Genomic DNA, 25,377 nt, shown 5'->3' with positions numbered 1-25,377 from the left:
AAGTTTCACCATGTATCACTGAGTCATTTCATTCAGCATTACCATTGGTTTCTTAAATCTCGTCTATGAGTGAGATCATTGGGTACTCATCCAAGCACCATCTACTACAGTTTAAAATTTAGTTTACAGGAAAGAGAAGGGCAGTAGGAATTCAGAAGGAAAGAAAGAACTCTCATTGAAGGTAAGTCACAAAATCTGATTTTCTGGCCCGTGAAAAAGATAGTATTTTCAAAAAGCAGGAACAGCCTGGGGCAGGGTGAAGTACTCTTTTTTTCCCTTTTTTCTTAACAGGGTCTTCAATAATCTTTTGTCAAATTAAGATGGCTATTTTCACAGTTAAGAAAAATTTAAGATCAAATGCATGTGATTAGGCTGAATTCTTTTTTGTTTTGATGCAGTGCCAGGGATGGGGCCCATGGCCTCACCCAAGTTTTGCTCTAACATCCCCCCCCCCCCCCCCCCGCAACTGAATGCTGTATTGAGTTAAAGCTGAGTAGAAAGGGATTCTTTTGTATCATGTTGCCTACAAAGACAGTCACCACTCAGATGTAGGTGGCTACAGAGTTAGTCACTTCACTTTCAGCCCTTAGTGCCTTCTCCCACCAATTCTTGTCCCATTGTGGGCAATTTACATCTCTCGGCTGGCTCTCTCTCTTCTTATGAGGGCATGGTGAAAACCCTAAGGGTAAGAGGGGCTGTCTCCACAGTCTTTAGGTGCAATCCAATACACAAATACCAGAAGCAAGCAGTATATACGTCACAACAAGCAATAAATAGAGAGTGGGCAGTCATCTTTTCACCCTTCTGCTGGTGAGGACAGAAGTTTCCAGGTCTAGGAAGAGTACACCCTTTCTGGACTAGATATGCCAGCCTGGGGTTGGGCGGGAGTGGGGGTGGAGGGTCGATTTTCTCTGCCTTCACAAGGACGAGGCTTTGGAAAGAAGGTGGCTTCCCAGCCTAGTTCTCCTCCTTGCTTTTGGGAGAAATAAATAAATAAATAAATAAATAGAACTCCAAGATTACGGGGTCCGAGGACCTGAAGGCTCGCTCAAATCTACAGGACGGATGCCACCGAGAGGGGAAGAAGAGGAGCCTGAGAGGTCAGAAGGGGTAAAAGATTGAGCTTCTCCCCTCTGAGCTGAGGAGCAACGCTGCAGGCACTTGACATACATACTCCTTAAATTTCATTTCGACCTAAACCTGGTAGAGTGTGTGTGTGTGTGTGTGTGTGTGTGTGTGTGTGTGTGTGTGTGTGTGTGTGTGTGTGTGTGTGTGTGTGTGTGTGTGTGTGTGTGTGTGTGTGTGTTACACAAAGGAAACTTGTGCAGGGAGCTGGGACCTGGCTTGCCACGTCGCCCCCGAGCTGGCGCTTGAGTCTGCGCTCTGCGGGGCCTGGAGCCTCCCAGCCATTCCAGCCGGGACGGACAGAGGGACAGTCCCCACCGCCACCGCCACCGCCCCCCCCCCCCCCCCAGCTCCCACAGGAGCCCCGCCCGGCCACCCGGTCGGTCCGCAAGGAGGAGCCCGCGAGGCGGCCGCGAGAGGTGCGCTTACCTCAGCCTGCGTGGCGGCCGCGGCTCCCAGGCTGCAGGCCGGCGGTGGCCGCTCTCTGCGCCCCTCGCCCGGGTAGTCCCGGCAGCTGCCCCGGCCCCAGCCCCTGCCCGGGCCCGAGTCTTCGCCACTTTCATTTTCCTCAACGACCGCGGATGGAAAGCGAAAGCGAAAGCCGCCAAGAGGCGGGCCCAGGCGAGAGAGGAGCTAGGAGAGCCAGCGGGCCGCTGGCCAGAGGCGGGGGCTGCGGCCTGGGGGTCTGCGCGCAGCCCGGTGGGGAAGAGGGCGCTCCGCCCGGGAGCAGCTCACCAGCCCCGCGCGCGTCTCGGCCGCGCAGCCTGGCCTGCCTCGGCGAGACCCGGGCACGGCTGGGCAGGCAGCCCGGCAGCCACTGGCGAGCCCCTCAGTGCGCCCCAGCCGGACTCTGGCCCGCAGCGCCTCGTCCACTGCGCCCTACTCGGAGCCCCTTTGGACCTCTTGGCTGGAGACGAGCCTGGGCCTTGGAGAGGGTGCTGGCCCTAGGGGGCCTGGAGGAAGGGTGAGGGGCCCCAGGCGGGGGCGCTGGGCAGGGCGCGTCTGCAGAGCCCGACTTAGCCAGCCTCTCTCGCGCCCAGCCACGCACGCTGGTCCCAGCGCAGCTGTCCGCAGCATTCTCGCCTCTCACAGCCTGACCCAGACCGCGAGGTGCCAGGCTTTTCATCCTGGGCCAGCCAGAGAAATCAAAAGGAGGTCATGTCGGGGAGATTGGCCACGTGTTTTGTTTGTATGTTGTTTGTTGTTACAGAGCCATCTGATAACTGCACCAAACAACAAAACCAGCCGCTTCTTCTTCTAGCGTTTGCCCTTCTTCCGTAGCTAGTCAACAGCGTCAGGTTGAAAGCTGTCAGGAGCTGCTTGTTGCTGGCTTTGAAAGTGACTGGGATCCATGTGGATTCAGTTGGCTAGGAAGGATCGTCAGTTTCCCCAATGAATGGGTACTCACGGGATGCACCACGAGAAGGTCGATCCAATGCATCCCACCAGCCGCTTAACCTGCCCAAGTCACCTGGGTTTCCTTGACTGTAATATGGGCACCTCTCCTGCAGGATGGAGGGAAGCCTTGATCTATGACAAAGAATGTTACTTTCTATATTTCCTCGCAGTACTTTAAGAACAGCTGGAGAGGCTATATAAGTGTTACCAAAAAGTTATTTAATACTGGTACAAGGTTAGTATGAATATTATGTAACCATAAATTTTTTTTTTTTAGCTCTTTAACAAAAAGCAGAGACAGGGGCGGGGGTGAGGGAGATAATTTACCCAGTATGACCACACTTAGTTATGTGCAAGGATCTGGGTTTGAGTCCTTAGCCACCATATGGGTACACCATGCAAAATGGAAGCTTCCTCAGCAGTGGAGAGATACTATGGTGTCTTTCTTTCCCCTTTTCGGCCCTCTCTCCCTGGAAAAAATTAAGTCTGCCAGGAATCGTGGATGGAATAGCACAGCAGGCATGAAGCCCCAGTAAAGCTGACCTTCAGCACAGAGAGCGCTTATCTAGCAGTAGAGCAACGGACTTGCTTGCATAAAGTCCCTGGTTCAGTCCCTGGCTCTGCATATACCAGAGCTGAGTGGCGCTTTGGTTTGTCTCATTAATAAGAAAGAAAGAAAGAAAGAAAGAAAGAAAAGACAGGTAGACAAGCATCAGAGGCCAAATCATGACCTTAGAAAAACCACAGCCCACATTTCCCCCTCCAAAAGATTATACTGTTGGTCTGTAGTATGAATAAATAAAAAATAGCAAAGCAAAACAATTCCTCATTACATTCCTTGTTACAAAGAATAATTTTTTACTCTATGAGAGAAAAGTAGGGTAAAAAAAAAAGAGACAAGAAGATAACACCAAATCATTATCTTTGACCTCTGTTTACACATGTGAGCAGAGAATTTATATTCTAGAGTAGTCTAGAATCTATCGCCTAGTGATTTTTTTAAGATCTTGATTTACTCCTTGATCTTGCAGAATCAAGATTTTAATCTTGTCAGTGTTTTAGCATTGATTAAATATAAGTATTGTAAAAAATCAGATTGCCAATTTATTAATTTCATTAACTACTTGCTAGACTTTATCCTATGTGTGATTTTCACTTGAGAAAAAAGATGCAGATATTCTCAAAGTTGTACAATGTGTATGCAAATGATATAGTCGGAATTCAGATCAAGGCTGTCCGACTCCTAAACAGAGAGCCTAATTGTTCTTGATGAAAGTGAGACTGTCAGGCATTTCATCTAAGTGGAATCACAATATTTGCCCTTTTGTGTCTGGTTTATTTCACTTGATACTTTCAAGACTCATTCCATGTAGTAGCATATATCAGGATGTCATTCCTTTTTAAAGGTGAATTACATTTGTATGTGCAGTTTGTTTATCCAATTATCTTTTGGTGAACAGTTGTTTTCATTTCATCTTTTTTTAAATGTAAATAATGCTATTATGAACATAGGTGCACAAGTACATGCTCTAACCCCTGCTTTCAGTTCATTTGGGTTTAAACCCGGAAGTGGCATTTCTAGATTATATGGTACTTCTGTCTAATTTTTTGAGTAGCAACCATGTTATTTTCTATAGCACCATTGTACATAGTCACTAACATGCACAAGGGTTTCAGTTCCTCACATTCCCTCTGTTACCTGTTCTTTGTGTTTTTTGGGGAGGGGCTTGTTTTTAATCATAATCATCTTAATATTTGAAGTGGTATCCTTTTGTTGTTGCTGCTGATACTTCTCTGCTTTGGGAGGACTTTTTCAGATAGAAATACAGAGACAGGAAGAGACACCTCTAGTGTGGTAGAGACCAAGATTGAACCTAGATGTGAATGACAAAGCAGGTGCACTATCCAAGTGAGCTATCATGATGGCCCTGAAGTGGACTTTATTGTGGTTTTCTTTTCATTTCCCTAGTGATTAACAATGTTAAGTATCTTTTTTTAAATTTATTTTCCCTTTTGTTGCCCTTATTTTCCATAGTTGTTGTAGTTATTATTGTTGTTATTGATGTCATCATCGTTGGATAGGACAGAGAGAAATGGAGAGAGGAGGGGAAGACAGAGAGGGGGAGAGAAAGAGAGACTCCTGCAGACCTGCTTCACCGCCTGTGAAGTGACATCCCTGCAGGTGGGGAGTGGGGGCTTGAACCAGGATCCTTACACCTGCCCTTGAGCTTTGCGCCACGTGCACTTAACCGGCTGCACTACCTTCCGACTCCTGTTAAGTATCTTTTTATGTACCTATTAATCACTTGTAATTTTCTCTGTAATTCTTTTGCCCATTGTAATTTATTTACTTATTTTGAGTGCTAGGAGTTCGTATAATTTGGATAGTAGCTTATTTAATACATGATTTTAACATACTTTCATCAACTCTTGGGCTGCCTGTTCACATTCTTGTGCTTTGCACCACCTGTGCTTAACCTGCTGCGCTACCACCCGACTCCCTGGAGAGTCCTTTTATACACTTTTAAGTTTTTTCCTTAGTTCTAGTGAGACATAATTGACATTTAAGGAAAGTTTTACATTTTGACTAAGTTACTTTTCCCCCAGTGTCCTATTCAAGAAATTACTGCTAAATTCAAGTCAGTATGTTTTCCCAGTGGGTTTTCTTTTTAAAGCCTTAAAAGTTGTAGATCTTATGTTTGGGTCTTTGATTTGTGTTATTACTATTATTTTTTTTACATACAATGTAAATTAAGGCTCAAACCCCATTCTTCTATAGGTAGATAGCAGTTTTTCTTTTCTATTATTCCTAATGCAGTAACAAGGAATGAACCTAGGACCTTGCAATATGTAATACTTGCATGTGGCCTCTCTAGTCCAGTAAAAAGAAAGAGGACAAAGATAAATAGGAAGCCCACAGCACCATTCTACCTCTGACGGGAGATACCAGTGCTATCAGTGGTATTCCTATGTGGTGCTCGGCTCAACCCTAGGGCTTCAAACTGTTTACAGTGCTCTCTAGGTGAGCTGTCTCCTGTCTGATATTCAGTTTTTAAGCACAGCTGTTGAAAATCGCCCTTCTTCTGTGTTATTAGCACCTTTTTTTTTTAAATCATGTGAATGTTTACTTTTGCATACAAATTCTGCACTCTACCAGAGACGCCTTTCCAGCCACATAGGTGCTTATTTCTATATGTTCTTGTTTATTTTGTAGGTATATATGTCTGTTTTCTGCCAGTACCACTGTTTTAGTTAATATAGCTTTACTTCTTCCTTTATTTCCCCACCTGCTCTATATATTCATGAGAAGTTTCTCATGTGAAACTTCTGGGGTAAAGAATCATCTGGGCATCTGGCTGCAGCCCTCTGGCTGACCTAATAGAGAAATGAAGTTCCAGTGTCTGTGACAATTTCTTATACAATTCTGTCCTTGAGATTACGTGTCTTCTTCCCAAAGTGAGACCTTTTGTGGTGGGTTTGCCTGAGAATTACAAGAAGACATGATTTCTTTTTTTTAAACTTTTTATGTTTTTTTAAGATTCTATTTATTTATTTATTAATGAGAAAGATAGGAGGAAAAAGAACCAGTCATCACTCTGGCACATGTGATGCTGGGGATTGAACACAGGACTTCCTGTCTGAGAATCCAAAGCTTTATCACTGCACCACCTCCTGGACCACAGAAAAAGACATGATTTCTGATGAGAAACCTGGTTCTTTCATCCTGAATACCCTCTACCAGTCCCATAGGATTTTCATGAGGATTAAATGAGAGAGTAAGTGCAGTTTTCCAAAATGCTTTTATAGCAATAAGATATTACAAATATGCTGTGGTAAGCCTCTATTATCTCCAAAGTCCTCTAGGAGAAACAGTTGAATTATAAACACTGAGGCGAAAGACGTGTTGTACTACTTACTACCTGACAAGAAGGCCCTCTACCAACTCATTCGCCATCACTTAGAACAAATGTTAAACAGAATAATTCTCTTTAGCAAGCACCCACCATTCTGGACTTCAGGTGTGTTAAGGATGAAGATAGGAATTAGTAGTTGAGAATAGGAAAAAAATATGAGGGCAAATGCTTATGTCACTTAGTTCTGTAACAAGCTTTATTTTCATCTGAATTGCTGTTTTACATCTTTGTTCTGTCCTCCCTATTTCTGTGAGTACCTCAATTTCTTATTCTAACTAACAGAAACTGAGCATCGCACCACTAACTGTTGTGTGACTAGATGTTGCACATGCCTCCTTTCCTGAGAGAAGAACACTGGTTATGGTAGCTTGGTCATTCTTCCCAAAGCCAAATCACACAAAAGTCCAGCAGACTCAGACAGAAGGCTTAGAGTATCAGTTACCTGGTTCAAGCCTCAGTGCAATTACTTGGTATGTTGCCTCACCAAGGTAAGAGTAGTAAGCAGTCAGGTAACTGTGACTTCTACCCTCAGAAAGCCACAAATGATTGTGATCAGTGACACTGTGATTAAGAGAAAAAAAAAAAAAAACTCAGGAACTGTTTACTTATGCAGCAGGAGTAAAGGCAGGCAGGACTGTAATTCTTATCTTGGAGCCACTTTGATGTCAGTTAATTAGAAATACAGTACAAAAACAGACTTGAGAGCAGAGAAATCAGTGAGGGTTGTAAAGAGGAGCAACCTGCTTTCCCACTTTTTTTTTTTAAACATGTATTTTTTCCATGAGAGAAAGAGAAAAAGAAAATACCAGGGTATCATTCTGGCATATACAATATAAAGGATTGCACTTAGGACCTCATGCCTCACAGTCCAAATTTTATCTTTTGTGCCATCTTCCAGCTGCTCCCACTTGAGTTTGATGTTACTTGTTTTATTATGCAATGTGCCTTTTAAGTTATCTGGTCAACACTCTGATATATATATACTTTTACCCAAGTCTTATCTATACATTCTTGCTTAAACTGCCCTGTGATTCATTCTCTCCTCTCTCTCTCTCTCTCTGTATACCATATATAACCCCAATGCATCCAATGCCACCACTTCAGTCACTGTTGGTGTGAACCAGTCATACAGGCTTTGATCAGATTCATTGAGTTGCAGCCTGATAGACCTCTCCCTGGGTCTGTAGTATATTATATATTGACTATTACTTCTCCTTCTTCTTCCTTCTCCTTCTTTTTCTTTGTCATTAGGGCTTCATAAGCTGGTGCAATTTCACCACTCCTAGAGGACCCTACCTACCTCTTAATCACAGAGAGATAGAGATAGAGATAGGGGTAGGGATAGGGGTAGGGGTAGGGATAGGGATAGGGGTAGGGGTAGGGATAGGGATAGACAGAGACAGACAGACAGACAGATATGGACCTCAACACTACTCCATAGCTTATAGAGATTCCCCTGTGCATGGTGCTCCCATATGGTGTCAGGGACTCAACCCAGGTCCTTGCACATGTTAAAGAGTGCACTTTACTAGCTGAATTATTTTCTGGTCCCTACTTCAACCAAAAGGACATAACCTCTTGGGACTAAGGCATACATAGCATGAAATGTAGAAAGCTTATATGTGGGGCCCACTTAGGTGAATAGGGACCTCCACTAATCCATGGGGCAAATGGTTTTGAGATACATAAGATTCTTTAGAAATTCCAGCTGGGTGCAGTACCCTTGGCTCCTTGTACTGGATCTTTCTCTGTCCCTGATTCCACCCTCCCCATTCTTAACTTTAGTGTTTTTTTTTTTTTTAAAGAAAACCTAACTGCATAGATGTGTAATGGTTTCAGAGGAACCTACACTAAGACATTTGTGCAAGAAGACTGGTTCTATTCTTAATCAATAAAGTGAACTTTTCTAGCACATAGTTATTAAGTGTTAGCCTTAGAAAACCATGCCAGACCTCCCACCTTCTGCACCCCATAATGACTCTGGGTCCATATTCCCAGAGGGTTAAAGAACAGGAAAGCTAACAGGGGAGGGGATGGGATATGGAGCTCTGGTGGTGGGAATTGTAGCCCTCTTATCCTACGGTCTTGTCAGTGTTTCCATTTTGTAAATAAATAAATATATTAAAAAAAAACACTATTGGAATTCTCTCAATCTGACTGAGAGAAAAATCACATGATGGATATTGTGGAAAGACTATAGGCAATTATTAAAAAAATCATTTTATTTACTAAAACATTTTTATTTTCCAAGGCACTTCAGTATCTTTCACAGAAATATGATTTTATTTTTCAGCCAGGTGAAATACAAGCTTTAGAAGTACCATGGTAACATGATCAAAAAAAGGAAGACAATTATACTGAACAAAAATATCCTCAATGTGACATGACTACAGTGAGCAACTCTGAAAGACTGCAAGCACAATTTAAAAGTTTCTCCTTTGTAACTCCCTTCCCCATGATTAGGTTTTACAAAAGGAATAAACACAACAACTTCATTTTTGGCACTCAGAGAAGTACTAGCAGCTAAGGCTAGTAAGACCTTATCCAGTGCAAATGCAGACCACCACCATTGCTGGAGTGATTCCACTTTAAAAAAAAAAAAAATGCAAACCAGGAGACTAAGGAACCAGCCTTTCCCAACTCTATTCTGAAGGGCAAATAACTTAAGGAGAAAAAGACATAACAACAAACAACAAACAAAACACAAAATCTACATTGTTGTTTTGAGAGAAGAGACTAATTTTTTTGTTTCTCTCACTTCCTCCAAACCATACCTAAGAAGCTGTAGTAGCAAGCAGGTGTAATTTCTGTAGCAGTGAAACCAAGAACAGTGGATTCAGTGATGCATCTATTATGGGTTTAGACTAGCCCAATGACTTTATCAGATGTAAACAAGTCTACTCAGTCGTCACACTGAATACCTAAGAGCATTTGCCCATCTTCTGTAATTGCTCAGGTCCCTCTGGATTGATTGCTCTTTGGTTTCCCCCAAATCTGTGGCTTTCTGTCCTGGGAAAGTAACAATCCCACTTATTTTTAGTTTATTTTCAGGGAAAACATGAGAAATCAATCTCCCTGTGAAATTATTACTTTTCCTCTAAAGTGCAACATTCGAGGGGTGGGGTGGAAGAGCAAGGTTGGAAGGGGATGGTGGGGAGAAATTAGATTACCAATTTGATCAAGGGCCTTCCCTTCTCAAGCAATTAATTTTGTGTCTGAAAATAAAATGAAATTTAGCAGGTGCTTATCATGTTTTTCCAAATCCTATTGGTTCTTGTGAATAATCAGCTTCCTAGGAAGTGTCAGGTTCACCACCATAATGGTAAGGACTTAATCTGAAGTTGTCTCTTGGTAGTATATTATCCCTAGAGGGAAAATAGTGCTTTGGGACCATACACAGTCTCTAAGTCTGGGTGTCCATTCACCAACAAGTCAGATCCAAGGTGGACAGAATGAATAGCAAAGACCTTCACCACTGCAGGACTGTGTCTGCACAAGCTGTTTCTGGCAAGATTCAGCCTTTGCCTGTCATTTTCTTGCTTACTGGAGGTTGTGTTAGAATGATGTGCTTTTGAGGATTGTGGGACTTTCTTCACCATCTTTTAACATTTTGGTGTGGCTTGCAGTTTGCCTGTATTTTATTCTGGAATAAAAAAAAAAAAAAGCAAAATAAATGTTAGTAACAAATTTTGGCAGAGATGCCTATTAGGGCCAGAGATGTGAAGAGCTCATGACACACGTGGATGGGACCCTGAATTCACTCTCTGGGACCACATTCCAAAAACAAGGGAGACAAATATAAATAGAACATTATACAAAGTAGAGTGGTGTTTTGGTATTTTTCCGCTCTCTTTCACTATATATATATATCAGGCCTTATGCATGCATGATCCCACAGCTCCCAAGGTAATTTTTTAAAGTCTTTTTATTTCAGATATATATAGAGATAGGGAGAGAGAGAAAACACCATGGCACAGCTCCAGCATTTGTGGAGATTCACCAGATGTCACAGTGCTACTATGTGGTGCTGGATTCAAACTTGGAGCTTCAAACAAGGTAAGGTATGTACCCGAATGAGTAAGGTCTCTCCTGGCCTCTCAGAATAATTTAACAAGAAGAAAGATGTCTACCAGTATCAAAACAAACAAATCCAGAACTTAGGCTATTTTACTCAAAGAGAAAATATATATGAGAATTAGAAAGGTTTCTCCTTGTCTCTGCACTGTCTTGAGTTGCTGTTGCTGAAGGCAACCACACAGAGACGTGGTGGTCTGGGTCAGATCACAGACGACAGGATGGCTATTTCCCTTCTTTTTCTTTCTTTCTTTTATTTATTTATTTTTTTAGTATTTTATTTATTTACTATTATTGATTAGATAGTGACAGAGAGAAATTGGGGGGGGGCAGTTACAGAGAAAAAGACACCTGCAACATTGCTTCACCTCGTGTGAATTTTTTACCCTATGGGTGGGGGCCAGGGGTTTGAATTTAGGTCAACTGAATTTAGGTCAGTTGGGTGCATCACTGCTTGACCCCTGCTCCCCCCCTTCTTGGGAGGGGGGCACCAGGGTTATTGCTAGGGCTTGGTGCCTGCACGATGAATCCACTGCTCCTGGCAGATACTTTTATCTTTTTTTTTTTTTAACACAGCCCAATACTTTATCTTTTATTATTTTATAGTTATTATTATTATAGAGACAGAGATAGTGTTGTGGGAGTTGGGAGATAAGGAGCAAGAAAGATACCTGAAGACTGCTCCAACAGTCATGATGTTTCCCTCCTGCAGGGGATCAGGGTCCTCAAACCCTGGTCCTCCTGCATGGTAACTTGTGTGCTATACTGGTTGTGCCACCGCCTGGCTCCAGGATGGCTATGTCTAACCCCACTGGTAAAGCTGAGCCATGGCATCAATGAGGGCAAGTTTGTAGAAAACTCTACTGGGGGTGGGCTCCTAAAACCTGGCTGGGCCCAGACCCTGTGCATAAACACTGTGAAGAAGGAGGCCTCCTTACCCTTTGACCCTGAGCATTTGGTCGATGGTGTCTGGAAGGGGGGTGCCAAAGCTTTCTGGGAGAAACAAGGTGAGGATGGCTGTTAGGATGGTCAGACTTCCCATGAGAATGTAGGGCAGGAAGCGGTCATAGGCACCTATGGCAAAGCAGATGAAGCCTTGTCTGAGATGCAGTTAAACTTGGTCCTCCTTCTAACTGTTGTGTCCCCAAGGATTCTCTAAAGGGGAATCTGAGCTGTCAGACTGGATTCTGGCACCGAAATAGGTCTTAGAACTCAAGAATTAGCACAGACATGCCCAAAGGTGCTGCAAGGAGTATAGGGGAGGGTGTAGACCTAGCAGATTAGGGGCCCAAGCCACAATGATTGCTACTGCTATTTCCCAATGGTAGGTTTCCAAGGAATTTGAGGTACTTGTCCAACGATGGGAAAAAAATCCCCTATATCACCTTTCTAGATGTGTCACAACCCATTCAATTTGCCTTCCGGCTAGACATGAAGGTGTTTCTGCTTGTCAGACCCATGCAGCATATTCATCAAGCATTCTGGGCACCCTCAAGGTGGATGCCACTGCTGCCACCAAAGACATGCTGGCCAGGGACATGAAGGGTAACAGCTGCTGCTGTGTGGATATAATTTTGAGGAAGAGAAAATAGGTGCCCTCTTATGTACAGTGGCATATATTTATACAATATTAAGCCATGTGTAAAGTGCTGCTCCAAGACATAATACTTCTCTGTTCATAAGACCTCTTGAGTAGAAAGAAATCTTTCTCTTCATGTTCCTTTTAAACTCTCAGTCCAATAAAAAAAAGTTGAGCACACCTGTTGCCAAAACCACTTTGCAGTTCTTAGGATAAGAGAACTATACTCTCTCACAAAAGGCTTCTCTAGACACAGGACCAGTATCGGATGGACCTCATTTGTTGTGTGTGCTTGTTTTCCTATTAAGAAATCATCTTTTCCTCCCATTAAAGCCTGTGCTTCTACCCCAAGTGCTCACAGCCTATGGAACTTACCAAGGTAAATGAAGTAGGGTGACACAATGCTGCCCAGGCGGGAGGCTGTGGAGCTGACTCCAACACCCATGTTTCTCACCACTGTGGGGTACAGCTCAGCTGTGTACACGTAGACCATGGAAAAGGCAGCAGTGACTCCAAATTTGCCCACCATCACCAGAACTGTGGCCAAATAATATAAGTCTGGAGAGGCAAAGGAAAGAAAGCAGAAGTAGGCTCCAACCTAACATAGAATCTATCAAGAATTCTGTCTGTTGTTTTATCTGAAACAAACATACTTTTTCCACCTTTTGGAGATGGACAGTACCTATAACTTACATTGTGAGGTAAAATGTTATAGCTAAGCCTTCTTTCTAAGATTACTGAGTGGAGACTGGGATCAGTAGCTGTGTGAGGAAACACTCTTCTCCTCAGCCTAATGATCTTGAGCATGAGCCCCTCAAGAGCCCAAGTTGGCCTTCTTTCCAGTCCAGAAGTCATTAATGATAAGTCTGTCAAGGGCTTAGATGTCACTCCAGAATCTCACGGGTAGATACTATAGTGGGAATTCATGGTTTATGAATGGAAAATTCAATTCGATGTATTTCTTGCTTTCAGTCTACTCTGATTCCAATTGACAGGCCGGCAGATTTTCAGGAATGACTCTTCCATCTATCCTGCTTTCTGTGCCAGTGGGACACTGTATGAATCATGTGTGTCTCTCAGACTTCTGTGTGAGCCTCTATGTAGGCTCCTCTGTCATGATGAAGTAGGTGCTGTTCCACTGCAGTGTTACTAGTCTCAGGGCTTCCTTTATCACCATAGCATCATACCCCCCCCCCCAATCTCCCAAATGTGATGGGCACAAAAAGGCCTATGGACTATTCCATGAATTGTCTAATAAAAGGACTGCCTCCTTATTCATTGGTCTAATACCAAGACAGTTTTTAAAATAAAATCCTATCAATGTTTGGTACTTGGTCCATCCCTTCACTCTGTCTTCATCTCTGTCAGCTCTCTCTTTCTTCTCACACACAATTATTCCCTTCTTAGGATTTTTGACTTTGCTATCTCTTTAGCCTGAAAGAGTAGACTTTTGATGGCTTGTTTCCTCACTTCACTATGTTTATACTCAACTGCATCTTCTTTGGGACACTGATGGTGACATCTCTATATAAAAGAGCTCATGATTGTCCATTGTTGATAAAACACAAGGTGGGGCACAAGCTTCACCATGTGCAAGGAGCTGGATTCAAGTCCCCAATCATCACATGGGAGCACCTCCACCGAGGAAGCTCCATAAGTGGCGGGACAGTGCTTTAGTGCCTCTCCTTTTGTCTTTCTCTCCCTCTCTTTGTCTCTAACACTCAAAAACAAACAAAACCCCAAAACAGTCCACCAGGAGTGGAGGAATCATATAGGTGGTAGATGGTGCTGGACCTTAGCAATAACCTTGATAGGGGGGGGGAAGAAAAAAGAAAAACACAGTACAGTATACACTAGAGTGGGTTCTTTATTTTCTTGCTGCTTGTCTTCAACTACAGCATGAACTCCATGAAGATGTATAGGGTCATGCTTGATTTGTTCATTTCTATATCACTGGCCCCAAGCACAGTGTCCATGGGAAAAACAACTAAGAAAGGGCCAGGTTAAAAAGTAATAGGGATGGATCTTTCTTCCTCTTTATTCTAAGAAAAAAATGCACACACTAAATTGAGTAGAGAGTATAATCAACCACCAGCACTAGATGGCTGCTTTTCCCATTCCTTCAAAGACCAGGCCATGATGATGGTTTGGCCCAGAGGTGCTTGCTTTCCATTTTTTGGCTAAGAATGCTGACAAGCAGGTGAGCTATGATGTGTCATGGTTCTAGTCTATTTATTAATTAGAATAAACAACCTGGTAGAGACTGAATGACTCAAGAACCCAAGGTCACAAACAATTAACCTACCTGAGGGTACCAGCTGTACAAAGAGAAGAACGCTGCCGCCCAGGAAGAGGGCGGTGGCCATGGAGTAACGCCGAGGCAGATGCCGCAGCAGCAGCCAAGCCACCACGTAGGCTGGGACTTCCACCACTGCCGAGAGGAGGGAGTTCACATAGACGTCCCCATGTAAGTTAGGAGTATCAAGGGAAAGCCCGAAATAGCCAACTGATATGGTCATCCTGAAAAGAGTGCAGAAGAAAGCTGGTGAAGCAGCACCTATTTACCTCCCAACCAGGAATATATATAATTTATTTCAGGAAATTCAAAAATACCCTTAGCAGGAGGCCAGTAAATTGAACCCTGAATCTCACTTCTTAGAACAGAAGATAACTACCCCCAAGCCCATGGTAAACATTGTACCAAAGCACTTTCAAGAGCATTACAAACAGAAAATGTCTCAGCAAAAAGGCTTATATAATTTAGACAGATTGAGAAAAACAACACACACACACATACACATCAACATGGCACTAAAAAATTCTAAACTGACACACTCAAAACTCATTTCCCTACTCTGAACCTTTGTAAATCCAATAATTTCAGATGGAACTAGGGAATTAGGAAGATATAAAAGGCAGATATAAAATGGGGTGTGTTCAGATTGGAATGATAAGACAAAAAAGAAATAATAATTAGATCAAATATCTGGAGGATCCTCCCCCCATACCCTCAACTGACCCGCTGTAGTGGGTCTAGGAAGAGGCTGATCAGAGACAGCTGGCTCCAAATCCATAAGACTTGTAAAGAGGGGGAGAAAACCCAAATGATGGGGTCATGTACTTTCACATCTGCATGTTCCTCAGTAGTACTGATCTGGGTCCTGTCCACAGTGGGCATTCTCTGTTTAGGATCAACACTGGCAAAACAGCTCTTTGCAGATTTAACTGGTATTAAATCATCTACAGGATGAAACCATAACTGATACAATTATAGAAATGAGCCTAAGCAGGAATTTCTGAAAATCCAGGACAGGAGTATCCCCGCCCCCCGCCCCAGCCCCATAGAACAGGTGACTTATTGCTGGCAGGTAACCCAGTGTGCAGGCTGAATGCTGGCCCTGTCTTCCAGTGCATGCAGGAGTGGTATACTGCCCTGAGGATCCGGGTCATTCACTGGAACGAGGTGATTCATAATTACTCTCTTTCCCCACCCCACATCTTCCTCAACACGCACACACACACACATACACAGACACTTCTCAACTGATCAAAATGGCCAGCAGCTCATGGCTGGCTGTGCCTAATAAGTACTAGGAAGTGTAGACCTCCCTGCTTACTTTGTAGGCTCAGATAATGGTCACTAATCCCAGTGTTTCTTGTTACTGAGCAAACACTAAGCAGGATCTCAGATGTGTTTCCCCCCCACCCCCCCTCTGGCAACTCAAAAATTCCTTCCTGACACACTTGGTGAAATGCCTTGTTAAAAGGAAACTGAAGAGGACAAGACTCTGCCTTCAGGACAGTCTCCAAACATCCCAGAGGATGTCTTATGTTGACATTTCTAGAAAGAACCATCTCTGACACCTAAAGAACATGGTATCTTTGCTTAGATTCTTCTCAAAAGTCTCACTTGTCATCCCTTAGTGTCAGAGACAGCGGGAATAGAAACAATAAGCTAGGCTACATGGTAAGCAAAGATATACACTGGGACCTGCAGGGCTCCCCAAAGATCCTGTATCTCCCACAAGAATTTCATTCTCCTGGTTTGAGAATCTATAAGGTAAGACTTGTGATGTGCCCATGTTTTTCATCTCAAGGCACATCCCATTCATTCTCTGGTGACACACTTTCAATTTAGGTCTGAGGCATGTCTGCTCATGCGAGGCCTGATGGACACTGGCAAAAGCTTTGTCTGGAAGCCTTGGGTAAGTCTCACTACGCACCACAGAATTATGGACATGATGGTAACTGTTCGAATATTCCGGGTTCGGAGCAGATCCAGAATGCTGTGGGACTGCGGCTTGTTGGAACTTAGGTCTTGTAGCTGCAGAAACGATATAAGAATGTGGGAGGAGAGAAGGTTGGAGACTCGCAGATCCAATAATATACCCCCAGCTCTGGCAGCTTAGTTTTCTCTGTCTCCAGGATGGGGAGTGTTTTATGTCATTTTCTTGAGAAGAAGGATGAGTTCAGGGCTAGGAGATAGCTGACCCAGTAGAACACGTGCTTTACCATGTGTAAGGCCCTGGATTCAAGTCCCAGCACCACATGAGAGCATCACAGACAGCACCACAGGAACTCCATGGATGATGAAGTATCTTTCCTCTCTCCTCTCTCTCTAAATTAAAAAAAAGGGAGGGACTTGAAGTCTTACTTGGATAGTGTGGTGCTTTGCCATATGTGTGACTCAGGTTCAAGCCTGGCCCCCACTTTGGTCCTGTCATCTCTTTCACTCTCTGCTTGTCTGTCTTCTCTGTTTCACAAAACAAAGAAATGAAAAACCAGCAACAAAAAAAACCAAGGGCCTTGGAGGCCACTTAATGGTAGTATGGTTCATAAGTGAGATCCTGAGTCCATCTCACAGCAACACATTTAAAAAGAAAAGAAGGAAAAAGAAGATAAATGCAGTGACAGAATGGCGGGACTTCCCCAAGACATGCTGATAAAAAATTGGTCAACAAGGAAGAAAAGTAGGTGATCAGTTTGTTAGGGGATGTAGCCAAGCTAACAGCTCCCTTATATCTCCCACCCCTAGCCTTCCTCAGTGGTCACATTCCAGGGACACCACTGAGCATCCCTTCCTAAGACTGGCTCCCTCCCCTCTGGGTCAGAGAGAAAAACTGGCTGGGTAGTCTATTGATCTGATATTTTAAAAGAATTAATGTTTTGAGTCCTGATACCATGTAGTTACTGGTCTACTTCCAAGAAAAAAATTCAGATAGGAAAAACAGGAAAATTGACCTCAGCTTCACCCAGAGTAACTTCCTATGAAATTTGGTACAGTCAAGGACATTAATAAACCACATGTCTAAACACACTGATGTTGCTTTCTTAAGCCAACCCAGCTTTCGAGCTTGTTTTCCCAAGTTAGCAGTTCAACCAAAGGTCAACTTTTGACTTAATAGGTCCCTAGAAATAGCCTCATTTCCTCAAAGATGCCAGTGTAGCTCTAGGTTCATTGAGATTGTTCCCTTCCATAAAAGCCTTCTCTGCCACCTACTCCTCCCTTCGCACACAGAGTTCTTTCTAAGTATGTGCTAAATGGGAGTTGTTGTTGGGCCACCACTTAACTGAGAGGCTGGCAGGACTGCTGGTGGCCTTTTGTGGCTTCTTTGCTGCCTATAATAACTGATCTTTTCCCTAAGCCCTAGGTCTGCACCTCTAACATGTCTGCTGCACATACTTCAACATAATTGCTGTGGCTATTCTTATTTATTTATTTATTTATTTATTTATGGCTTGTTCTTATAGCTTTATCTTTCTGTCAGAGCAAAGATACCCTGAAGAGCTCCATGAGCCAGCAACTTTAAAAAAAAATTATTTATTTATTCCCTTTTGTTGCCCTTGTTGTTTTTTATTGTTATAGTTATTATTGATATTGTAGTTGTTGGATAGGAGAGAGAGAAAGGGAGAGAGGAGGAGAAGACAGAAGGGGAGAGAAAGACACCTGCAGACCTGCTTCACCACTTGTGAAGTGACTCCTCTGCAGGTGGGGAGTCGGGGGCTCGAACCGGGATCCTTGAGTTTTTGTACCACCTGCGCTTAACCTGCTGCGCTATCGCCCAACTCCCAAACCAGCAACTTTTAACCTCTTCTCTCAGTCACAAGACAGTGGAAAACTGCCTGCTTCAGAATGTGTAGTGGGATAGGGAGAAGCAAGACCCAGGAACTAAGCAAAGCCAAAAAATTACTCAAGGCATGAGAGAATGGGGTTTTCATAGAAGAATGCAATAAGAGAAAGGGACACATATCAAAAATCACTTGGCTCCAAAATGATATGCAACTAGACGGTAGGTGGAAAGACACTGACTTCCAAATCTAAATTTATGTGTGTTTCATACTTTATGTGCTGGGTCAGTTTCTTTTAAGCTGGCAAACTACCTAAGGTATAAGACATGATTGTCCCAAATGCTAACTTAGTAAAAGGCCTATTACTTGGTGTTTATTGTTTAAAAAAGTAATGGTTGAGGGGGGTGGAGCCAAGATGACGACTTGGAAGCAGCTGCTGGCGTGAGCTCTGACAACAACTGCTGGAAAGGGTAAGATCCTGGCCTTCAGCAGGACGGGGAACAAGGTGTTCTAAGCGTGACACCAAGGAGGTGACTACAGCTCAATTTGGGTTAGAAAATAGAGCAAAAAGAAAGGAAATTTTTTGATGATTTCTCCCCGCCCCCCATAACCAGACCCCAGGGGTAGGGAGCAGGCTCCCCACTGACCTTTTTTCTTTACCAAGATTCCTGGCTCACTAAGGGATGCCATTCCAATCCTGTTCCTTTCTGAAACCCTTGGCTATTTTTTTTTTCTCTGAGTAAATGACTTAGGCCTAATTAGAGTGACAAATATCTGACCAAGCAAAGCTTCACCCTGCCTGGGAAAGACTGCCTGGAAGTTTTTTTTTTTTTTCAATCAGTTGTCTAGGCTCACTGTGCCTGAGCTAACCGGGAGCTGTCAAAGCTGCAGACCCACTGTTGGGGCTTTTTACTCTGTTCTATTTTATTATTATTATTATTATTATTATTATTATTATTATATATATGCATATCCCTTTGCCGCCCCTCCCTCAGGTTGACTGAAATTAATTTAGTATATTTTCCATTGCTAGGCAACCGGATGTCTTATCCATTGTGAGAGGAACTTGTTTCACTCTTCATACCTCCTCTATCCACTCTCCCCCTTCTCCCTCCTCATAGATAATTAAAATAAATAAATAAATAAACCCTCTCCTTTCACTGCTTTTTTTTTTAACTGTTTTTTTCTTTTCTCACTCCCCCCACATCTTCCTTTCTTCCTTCCTCTACTTTCTGAATTCATTGATACTCGTTTGTGAATTATTTGGGGGTAGAAATCTGACTCAGAGTGGACTCTCTTTGTGTGTGTCTCTGCTCTACTTCCCTTTCTCCTCTTGCTATCCCTAGAATTTACAGTGGACAGTATATTTGCATAATTGTCTACTCCTGCTATCCCTTTTTTCCTTTTTATTTTTCATTTGGATTTGGTTGCTATTTGTTCTGGGACTGGAGACATTGTTGGGGTAGCTGGTATTGGTTAAACTGCTTCAATCCTTGCTTCAGTTACTATTGTGATTTCTGAGGGTAGTGACTGCATTTGTCATAAAGGTATTTAGTATAGCATGGCTTGTACTCAAAACACAACAACTGAGGAACAACAGAACATAAAAATAAAAAACACATTTAAAAAATGGTTAGATCAAGAGCAAATAAAACTGTTACTACAGTGAATGAAGACAAGAGTCCAGAAGAAACTACAAATCAGCCAGAAATAACCACAGATAAGAAAAGCATGCAAGCAATAATAAACTTATTAATCACAGAAAGGAAAACAACTTTGGAGGAAAGGGTTAACAGTATTACGGAAACAACAGCTGAGACCCTCAAGGAAAATACTAACTACCTTGAGGCAGTTAGAGAACTTAAAGCTGAAATAGCTGAACTGAAGAAAAAGCTAAGGGAAGGGAAAGCAGACTAACAGAAGCAGAAAACAGAATTAGCCAGACAGAGGATAAGCTAGAGAAAACTAAGAAAGAGGTAAAAGAGCTCAAAGAGATTGAGAGACACTGAAAACAACAACAGAGACATATGGGATGATCTCAAACGGAGTAACATTCATATAATTGGCCTGCCAGAGGAAGAAAGAGAGGAAGGGGAAGTAAACATTCTAGAGGAAATTATAGAAGAAAACTTCCCAGACCTGAACAACAGAAAAGACATTAAGATTCAAGAGTCCCAGAGAGTCCCAAACAGTATCAGTCCAGACCTGAAGACACCAAGACACATCATAGTTACAATGAAAAGAAGTAAGGATAAAGAAAAGATCCTTAAGGCTGCAAGAGAGAAACAAAAAGTCACATAGAGGGGAAACCCCATAAGACTATCAGCAGACTTCTCCACTCAAACTCTAAAATCAAGAAGAGAATGGCAAGATATCTATCGAGCCCTGAATGAAAAAGGGTTTCAACCAAGGATAATATATCCTGCTAGACTTTCATTCAAACTAGATGGAAGGATCAAGACCTTCTTAGAGAGACAACAGTTAAAGGAGGCAAGCCTGCCCTGAAAGAGGTTATAAAAGACTTCTTATAAACAAGAACATCACTATAATACTTGCAATATATCAGAGCAAATAAAAAATTGTTGAATAATGGAACCACAATACATTAAATCCATAATATCAGTAAATGTCAATGGCTTAAACTCACCCATCAAAAGGCACAGAGTGGGAGGATGGATCAGAAACATAACCCAACCATATGCTGCTGCAAGAAGCCCACTTGACCCAACAAGATAAACACAGACTTAAAGTGAAAGGATAGAAAACTATCATACAGGCTAATGGACCACAAAAAAAAGCAGGAACAGCCATTCTCATCTCTGACACCATAGACTTTAAATTAAATAAAGTAATGAAAGATAGGCAAGATCATTACATAATGATTAGAGGATCAATTAGCCAAGAAGACTTAACAATTATTAACATCTATGCACCCAATGAGGGACCATCTATATACATCAAGCACCTACTGAAAGAACTTAAAAAATACATCAATAGTAATACAATAATAGTGGGAGCTTTAACACCCCACTTTCACACTTAGATCAACAAAGCAGAGAATCAACAAAGAAACAAGAGAATTAAATGAAGAGATGGACAGACTAGACCTCTTGGACATTTTCAGAGGTCTTCACCCCAAAAAACTGGAATGCACATTCTTTTCAAATCCACACAGCACATAGTCAAGGATAGACCACATGTTAGGCCACAAAGACAGCACCAACAAATTCAAGAGCATTGAAATCATCCCAGGTATTTTCTCAGACCACAGTGGAGGTAAAACTAACATTAACAACAAACAGGAAATTATTAAAAGACACATAATTTGGAAACTAAACAACATACTGCTTAAGAACCACTGGGTCAGAGAGACACTCAAGCAAGAAATTCAAATGTTCCTGGAAACAAATGAAAATGAAGACACAAGCTATCAAATATTTAAACATAGCTAAAGCAGTATTGAGAGGGAAACTCATAGCCATACAATCTCATATTAAACAACAACAACAAAAAAAAAAAAAGCTCAAATAAACGACCTTACTGTACACCTCAAGGACTTAGAGGAAGAGGAACAAAGGAACCCTAAAGCAACCAGAAGGACAGAAATCACTAAAATTAGAGCAGAAATAAACAACATCGAAAATAAGAGAACCATACAGAAGATCAATGAAGCCAAATGTTGGTTCTTTGAAAAATTAAACAAGATTGACAAACCCCTAGCCAGACTCACTAAACACAAAAGGGAGAAGACTCAAATTAATAGAATTGTACACGATAGAGGAGACATCGCAACTGACACCACAGAAATCCAGAAAATCATGCGAAACTTCTATGAAGAACTATATGCCACCAAGTTAGAGAATCTGGAAGAATGGAAGAATTCCTAGAAACATATGCCCTTCCAAAACTGAACCAAGAAGAACTACAAAACCTAAATACACCAATCACAGACAAAGAAATCAAAACCATTATTAAGAATCTCCCCAACAACAAAAGTCCTGGACCAGATGGCTTCACAAACAAATTCTACAAAACCTTCAGGAAACAGTTAATACCCATACTTCTAAAGCTTTTCCATAAGATCGAAGAAACAAGAATACTCCCTTCCACCTTCTATGAAGCCAACATCACCCTGATACCAAAAAGCAGATTGAGACATATTAAAAAAGGAAAACTACAGACCAATATCTCTAATGAACATAGATGCCAAAATATTAAACAAGATCTTGGCCAACCGGATACAACAGTATATCAAAAAGATTGTTCATCATGACCAAGTGGGATTTATCCCAGGAATGCAAGACTGGCTCAACATCCATAAGTCAATCAATGTCATTCACCACATCAATAAAAGCAAAGCCAAAAACCACATGATTATCTCAATAGATGCAGAGAAAGCTTTTGACAAAATCCAACACCCATTCATGCTCAAAACTCTACAAAAAATGGGAATAGACGGGAAATTTCTCAAGATAGTGGAATCCATATATAGCAAACCTACAGCCAACATAATACTTAATGGACAGAAGCTGAAAGCATCCCCCCTCTGATCAGGGACTAAACAGGGCTATCCACTATCACCATTACTCTTCTACATAGTATTGGAAGTTATTGCCATAGCAATCAGGCAAGAGAAAGAAATCAAAGGAATACAGATTGGAAGGGAAGAAGTCAAGCTCTCACTATTTGCAGATGATATGATAGTATACATAGAAAAACCTAAAGAATCCAGCAGAAAACTAATGGAAATTATTAGGCAATATAGCAAGGTGTCAGGCTACAAAATCAATGTACAAAAAATCAGTGGCATTTCTTTATGCAAACACTAAAAGTGAAGAAAACATCCAGAAATCACTCCCATTTACTGTTTCAGCAAAACCAATAAAATACTTAGGAATAAAGCTGACCAAAGAAGTGAAAGACCTGTATACTGAAAACTATGAGTCACTATTCAAGGAAATAGAAACTGATACCAAGAAATGGAAAGACATCCCATCCTCATGGATAAGAAGAATAAATATCATCAAAATGAATATTATCCCCAGAGCCATATACAAATTTAATGTGATACCCATCAAAGTTCCACCAAACTTCTTTAAGATAATAGAACAAAAACTACAATCATTTATCTGGAACCAGAAAACACCTGGAATTGCCAAAACAATCTTGAGAAAAAGAAACAGAAATGGAGGCATCACACTCCCAGATCTCAAACTATATTATAAGGCCATCATCATCAAAACAGCCTGGTACTGGAACAAAAACAGGCACAAAGACCAGTGGAACAGAATTGAAATCCCAGAACTAAACCCCCACACCTATGGACATCTAATCTTTGATAAGGGGGCCCAAAGTATTAAATGGAAGGAGGCTCTCTTCAATAAATGGTGCTGGGAAAACTGGGTTGTAACATGCAGAATAATGAAACTGAACCACCTTATCTCACCAGAAACAAAAATCAACTCCAAATAGATCAAGGACCTGGACACCTGACACTATTAAATACTTAGAGGAAAAAAATGGTGGAACACTTTCCCACCTAAACCTCAAGGACATCTTTGATGAAACAAACCCAATTGCAAGGAAGACTAAAGCAAAAACAAACCAATGGGACCACATATAATTGAAAAGCTTCTGCACAGCCAAAGAAACTATCACACAAACAAAGAGATACCTCACAGAATGGAATATTACGCAGCTATTAAGAACAATGAACCCACCTTATGTGACCCATCTTGGACGGAGCTAGAAGGAATTATGCTAAGTGAGCTAAGTCAGAAAGATAAAGATGAGTATGGGATGATCCCACTCATAAAAAGAAGTTGAGAAAGAAGAACATAAAGGAAAACTAAAAGCAGGATCTGATTAAATTGAGAGTAGGGCACCAAAGTAAAAACCCTGTGGTGAGGGGGAGGGTGGACATATGGCTTCCCGGGGCAGCGGGGGGGGGGAGGGTCATGGGGGGATGAGACACAGTCTTTTGGTGGTGGGAATGGTGTTTATGAACACTCCTATTAAAGTGTAGTCATATAAATCACTATTTAATTAATATGAGAGGGGAAAATTGATCATATGTCTCGAACTTTTTAAAACACAGACTGAGTCTTTTTAATACATAGGCTGAGTCTTTGATATGTTGACTCTCTCAAAAGTCCAGACCAGGTAGAACAGAAGCAACCAGTGGCACAGCTATATACAAGATGCTGGATATTATACAGCAAACCCTAATAAAGGGACTTTTCAAAGTTAACCCAATTACCAAATAATGTGTTGATAACAATAACTATCCATTGTCTTCTTGAACTCTAAGACAGCAGGAACCTCACATTCCCCCAGTCCTGGAACATTAGAGTGGGGCCACTTTCCTACATGCTTCTCTCAATTCATATCAAATAATATCGCATCCGCAGATCGCAACCTAATCAACGCAACGAGTGCCACCCCAGTATGCTTCACTTCAGACTGTGTCCAGAGACTTCAGGTGTGGAATGACAACCCTTCAGCTTCATCACTCAGGTGAGACCTTTCCTTTCATAGTATTCTCTAATTCCATTCCAGGTGGTCCACTCCTCAATAAAGTCCCCAAACCTAGATATAGACCAGGTCCCCTGAGATAGAGCACATGTTCACATGTGTCCATAAATCAGGGAAAAACATATACCTGAAAGCAGAAGTACACAAAAGTCTGCAGTGAGTACCCCCCAACACTTCATCTGCACTATTCCAGTCTTTAGGTCCATGATTGTTCAACAGTTTGTTTGGCTTTGTATGTTAACTCTCTTTTCAGCCACAAGGTTCCAGATGCCAGCATGATGCCGACCAGACTTCCCTGGACTGACGACCCCACCAATGTGTCCTGGAGCCCCAATTCCCCAGAGACCCACCCTACTAGGGAAAGAGAGAGGCAGGCTGGGAGTATGGATCACCAGTCAATACCCATGTTCAGCGGGAAAGCAATTACAGAAGCCAGACCTTCCACCTTCTACAACCCACAATGACCCTGGGTCCATACTCCCAGAGGGATAGAGAATGGGAAAGCTATCAGGGGAGGGGATGGGATATGGAGATCGGGTGGTGGGAATTGTGTGGAGTTGTACCCCTCCTATCCTACAGTTTTGTTAATGTCTCCTTTCTTAAATAAAACAAAGTAATAGTCAAGCAATATGATTGCTGAGAAAGGAAATACATAAAGTTGAAAACCTAAACTCCACTAGGAAA

General features: G+C 42.1%; 1 protein-coding gene and 1 long non-coding RNA gene across 5 annotated transcripts in view; one reads left to right on the top strand and one right to left on the bottom strand.

The window, feature by feature from the left end:
* Nucleotides 1-25,105, top strand: LOC132534262 (uncharacterized). Of its 2 annotated transcripts, XR_009545970.1 has the most exons (4): nucleotides 1-185; nucleotides 1,329-1,544; nucleotides 24,570-24,675; nucleotides 24,947-25,105. It is a non-coding gene; the product is annotated as an uncharacterized LOC132534262 (long non-coding RNA). The 2 variants fall into 2 exon arrangements; XR_009545968.1 differs by lacking the exon at nucleotides 1,329-1,544 and having other exon boundaries at nucleotides 26-181.
* Nucleotides 8,642-25,377, bottom strand: part of SLC22A5 (solute carrier family 22 member 5) — a 37,208-nt gene continuing 20,472 nt past the window's right edge. For 2 of the 3 annotated variants that reach the window (XM_060177854.1, XM_060177843.1), the window contains 5 exons: nucleotides 16,314-16,414; nucleotides 14,396-14,610; nucleotides 12,466-12,648; nucleotides 11,450-11,585; nucleotides 8,642-10,080 (listed from right to left, as the gene is read on the bottom strand). In XM_060177854.1, the coding sequence (XP_060033837.1) occupies nucleotides 9,993-10,080; nucleotides 11,450-11,585; nucleotides 12,466-12,648; nucleotides 14,396-14,610; nucleotides 16,314-16,414 (723 nt within the window). In that variant the 3' untranslated portion in view covers nucleotides 8,642-9,992. The remainder of the gene's footprint in view (nucleotides 10,081-11,449; nucleotides 11,586-12,465; nucleotides 12,649-14,395; nucleotides 14,611-16,313; nucleotides 16,415-25,377) is intronic. The other variant, XM_060177865.1, reaches the window with a different exon arrangement.

This window comes from Erinaceus europaeus, chromosome 2 (genome assembly GCF_950295315.1).
Source record: "Erinaceus europaeus chromosome 2, mEriEur2.1, whole genome shotgun sequence".
In the NCBI taxonomy this organism is placed as follows: domain Eukaryota; kingdom Metazoa; phylum Chordata; class Mammalia; order Eulipotyphla; family Erinaceidae; genus Erinaceus; species Erinaceus europaeus.
This window is presented reverse-complemented; position numbering and strand designations above follow the sequence as displayed.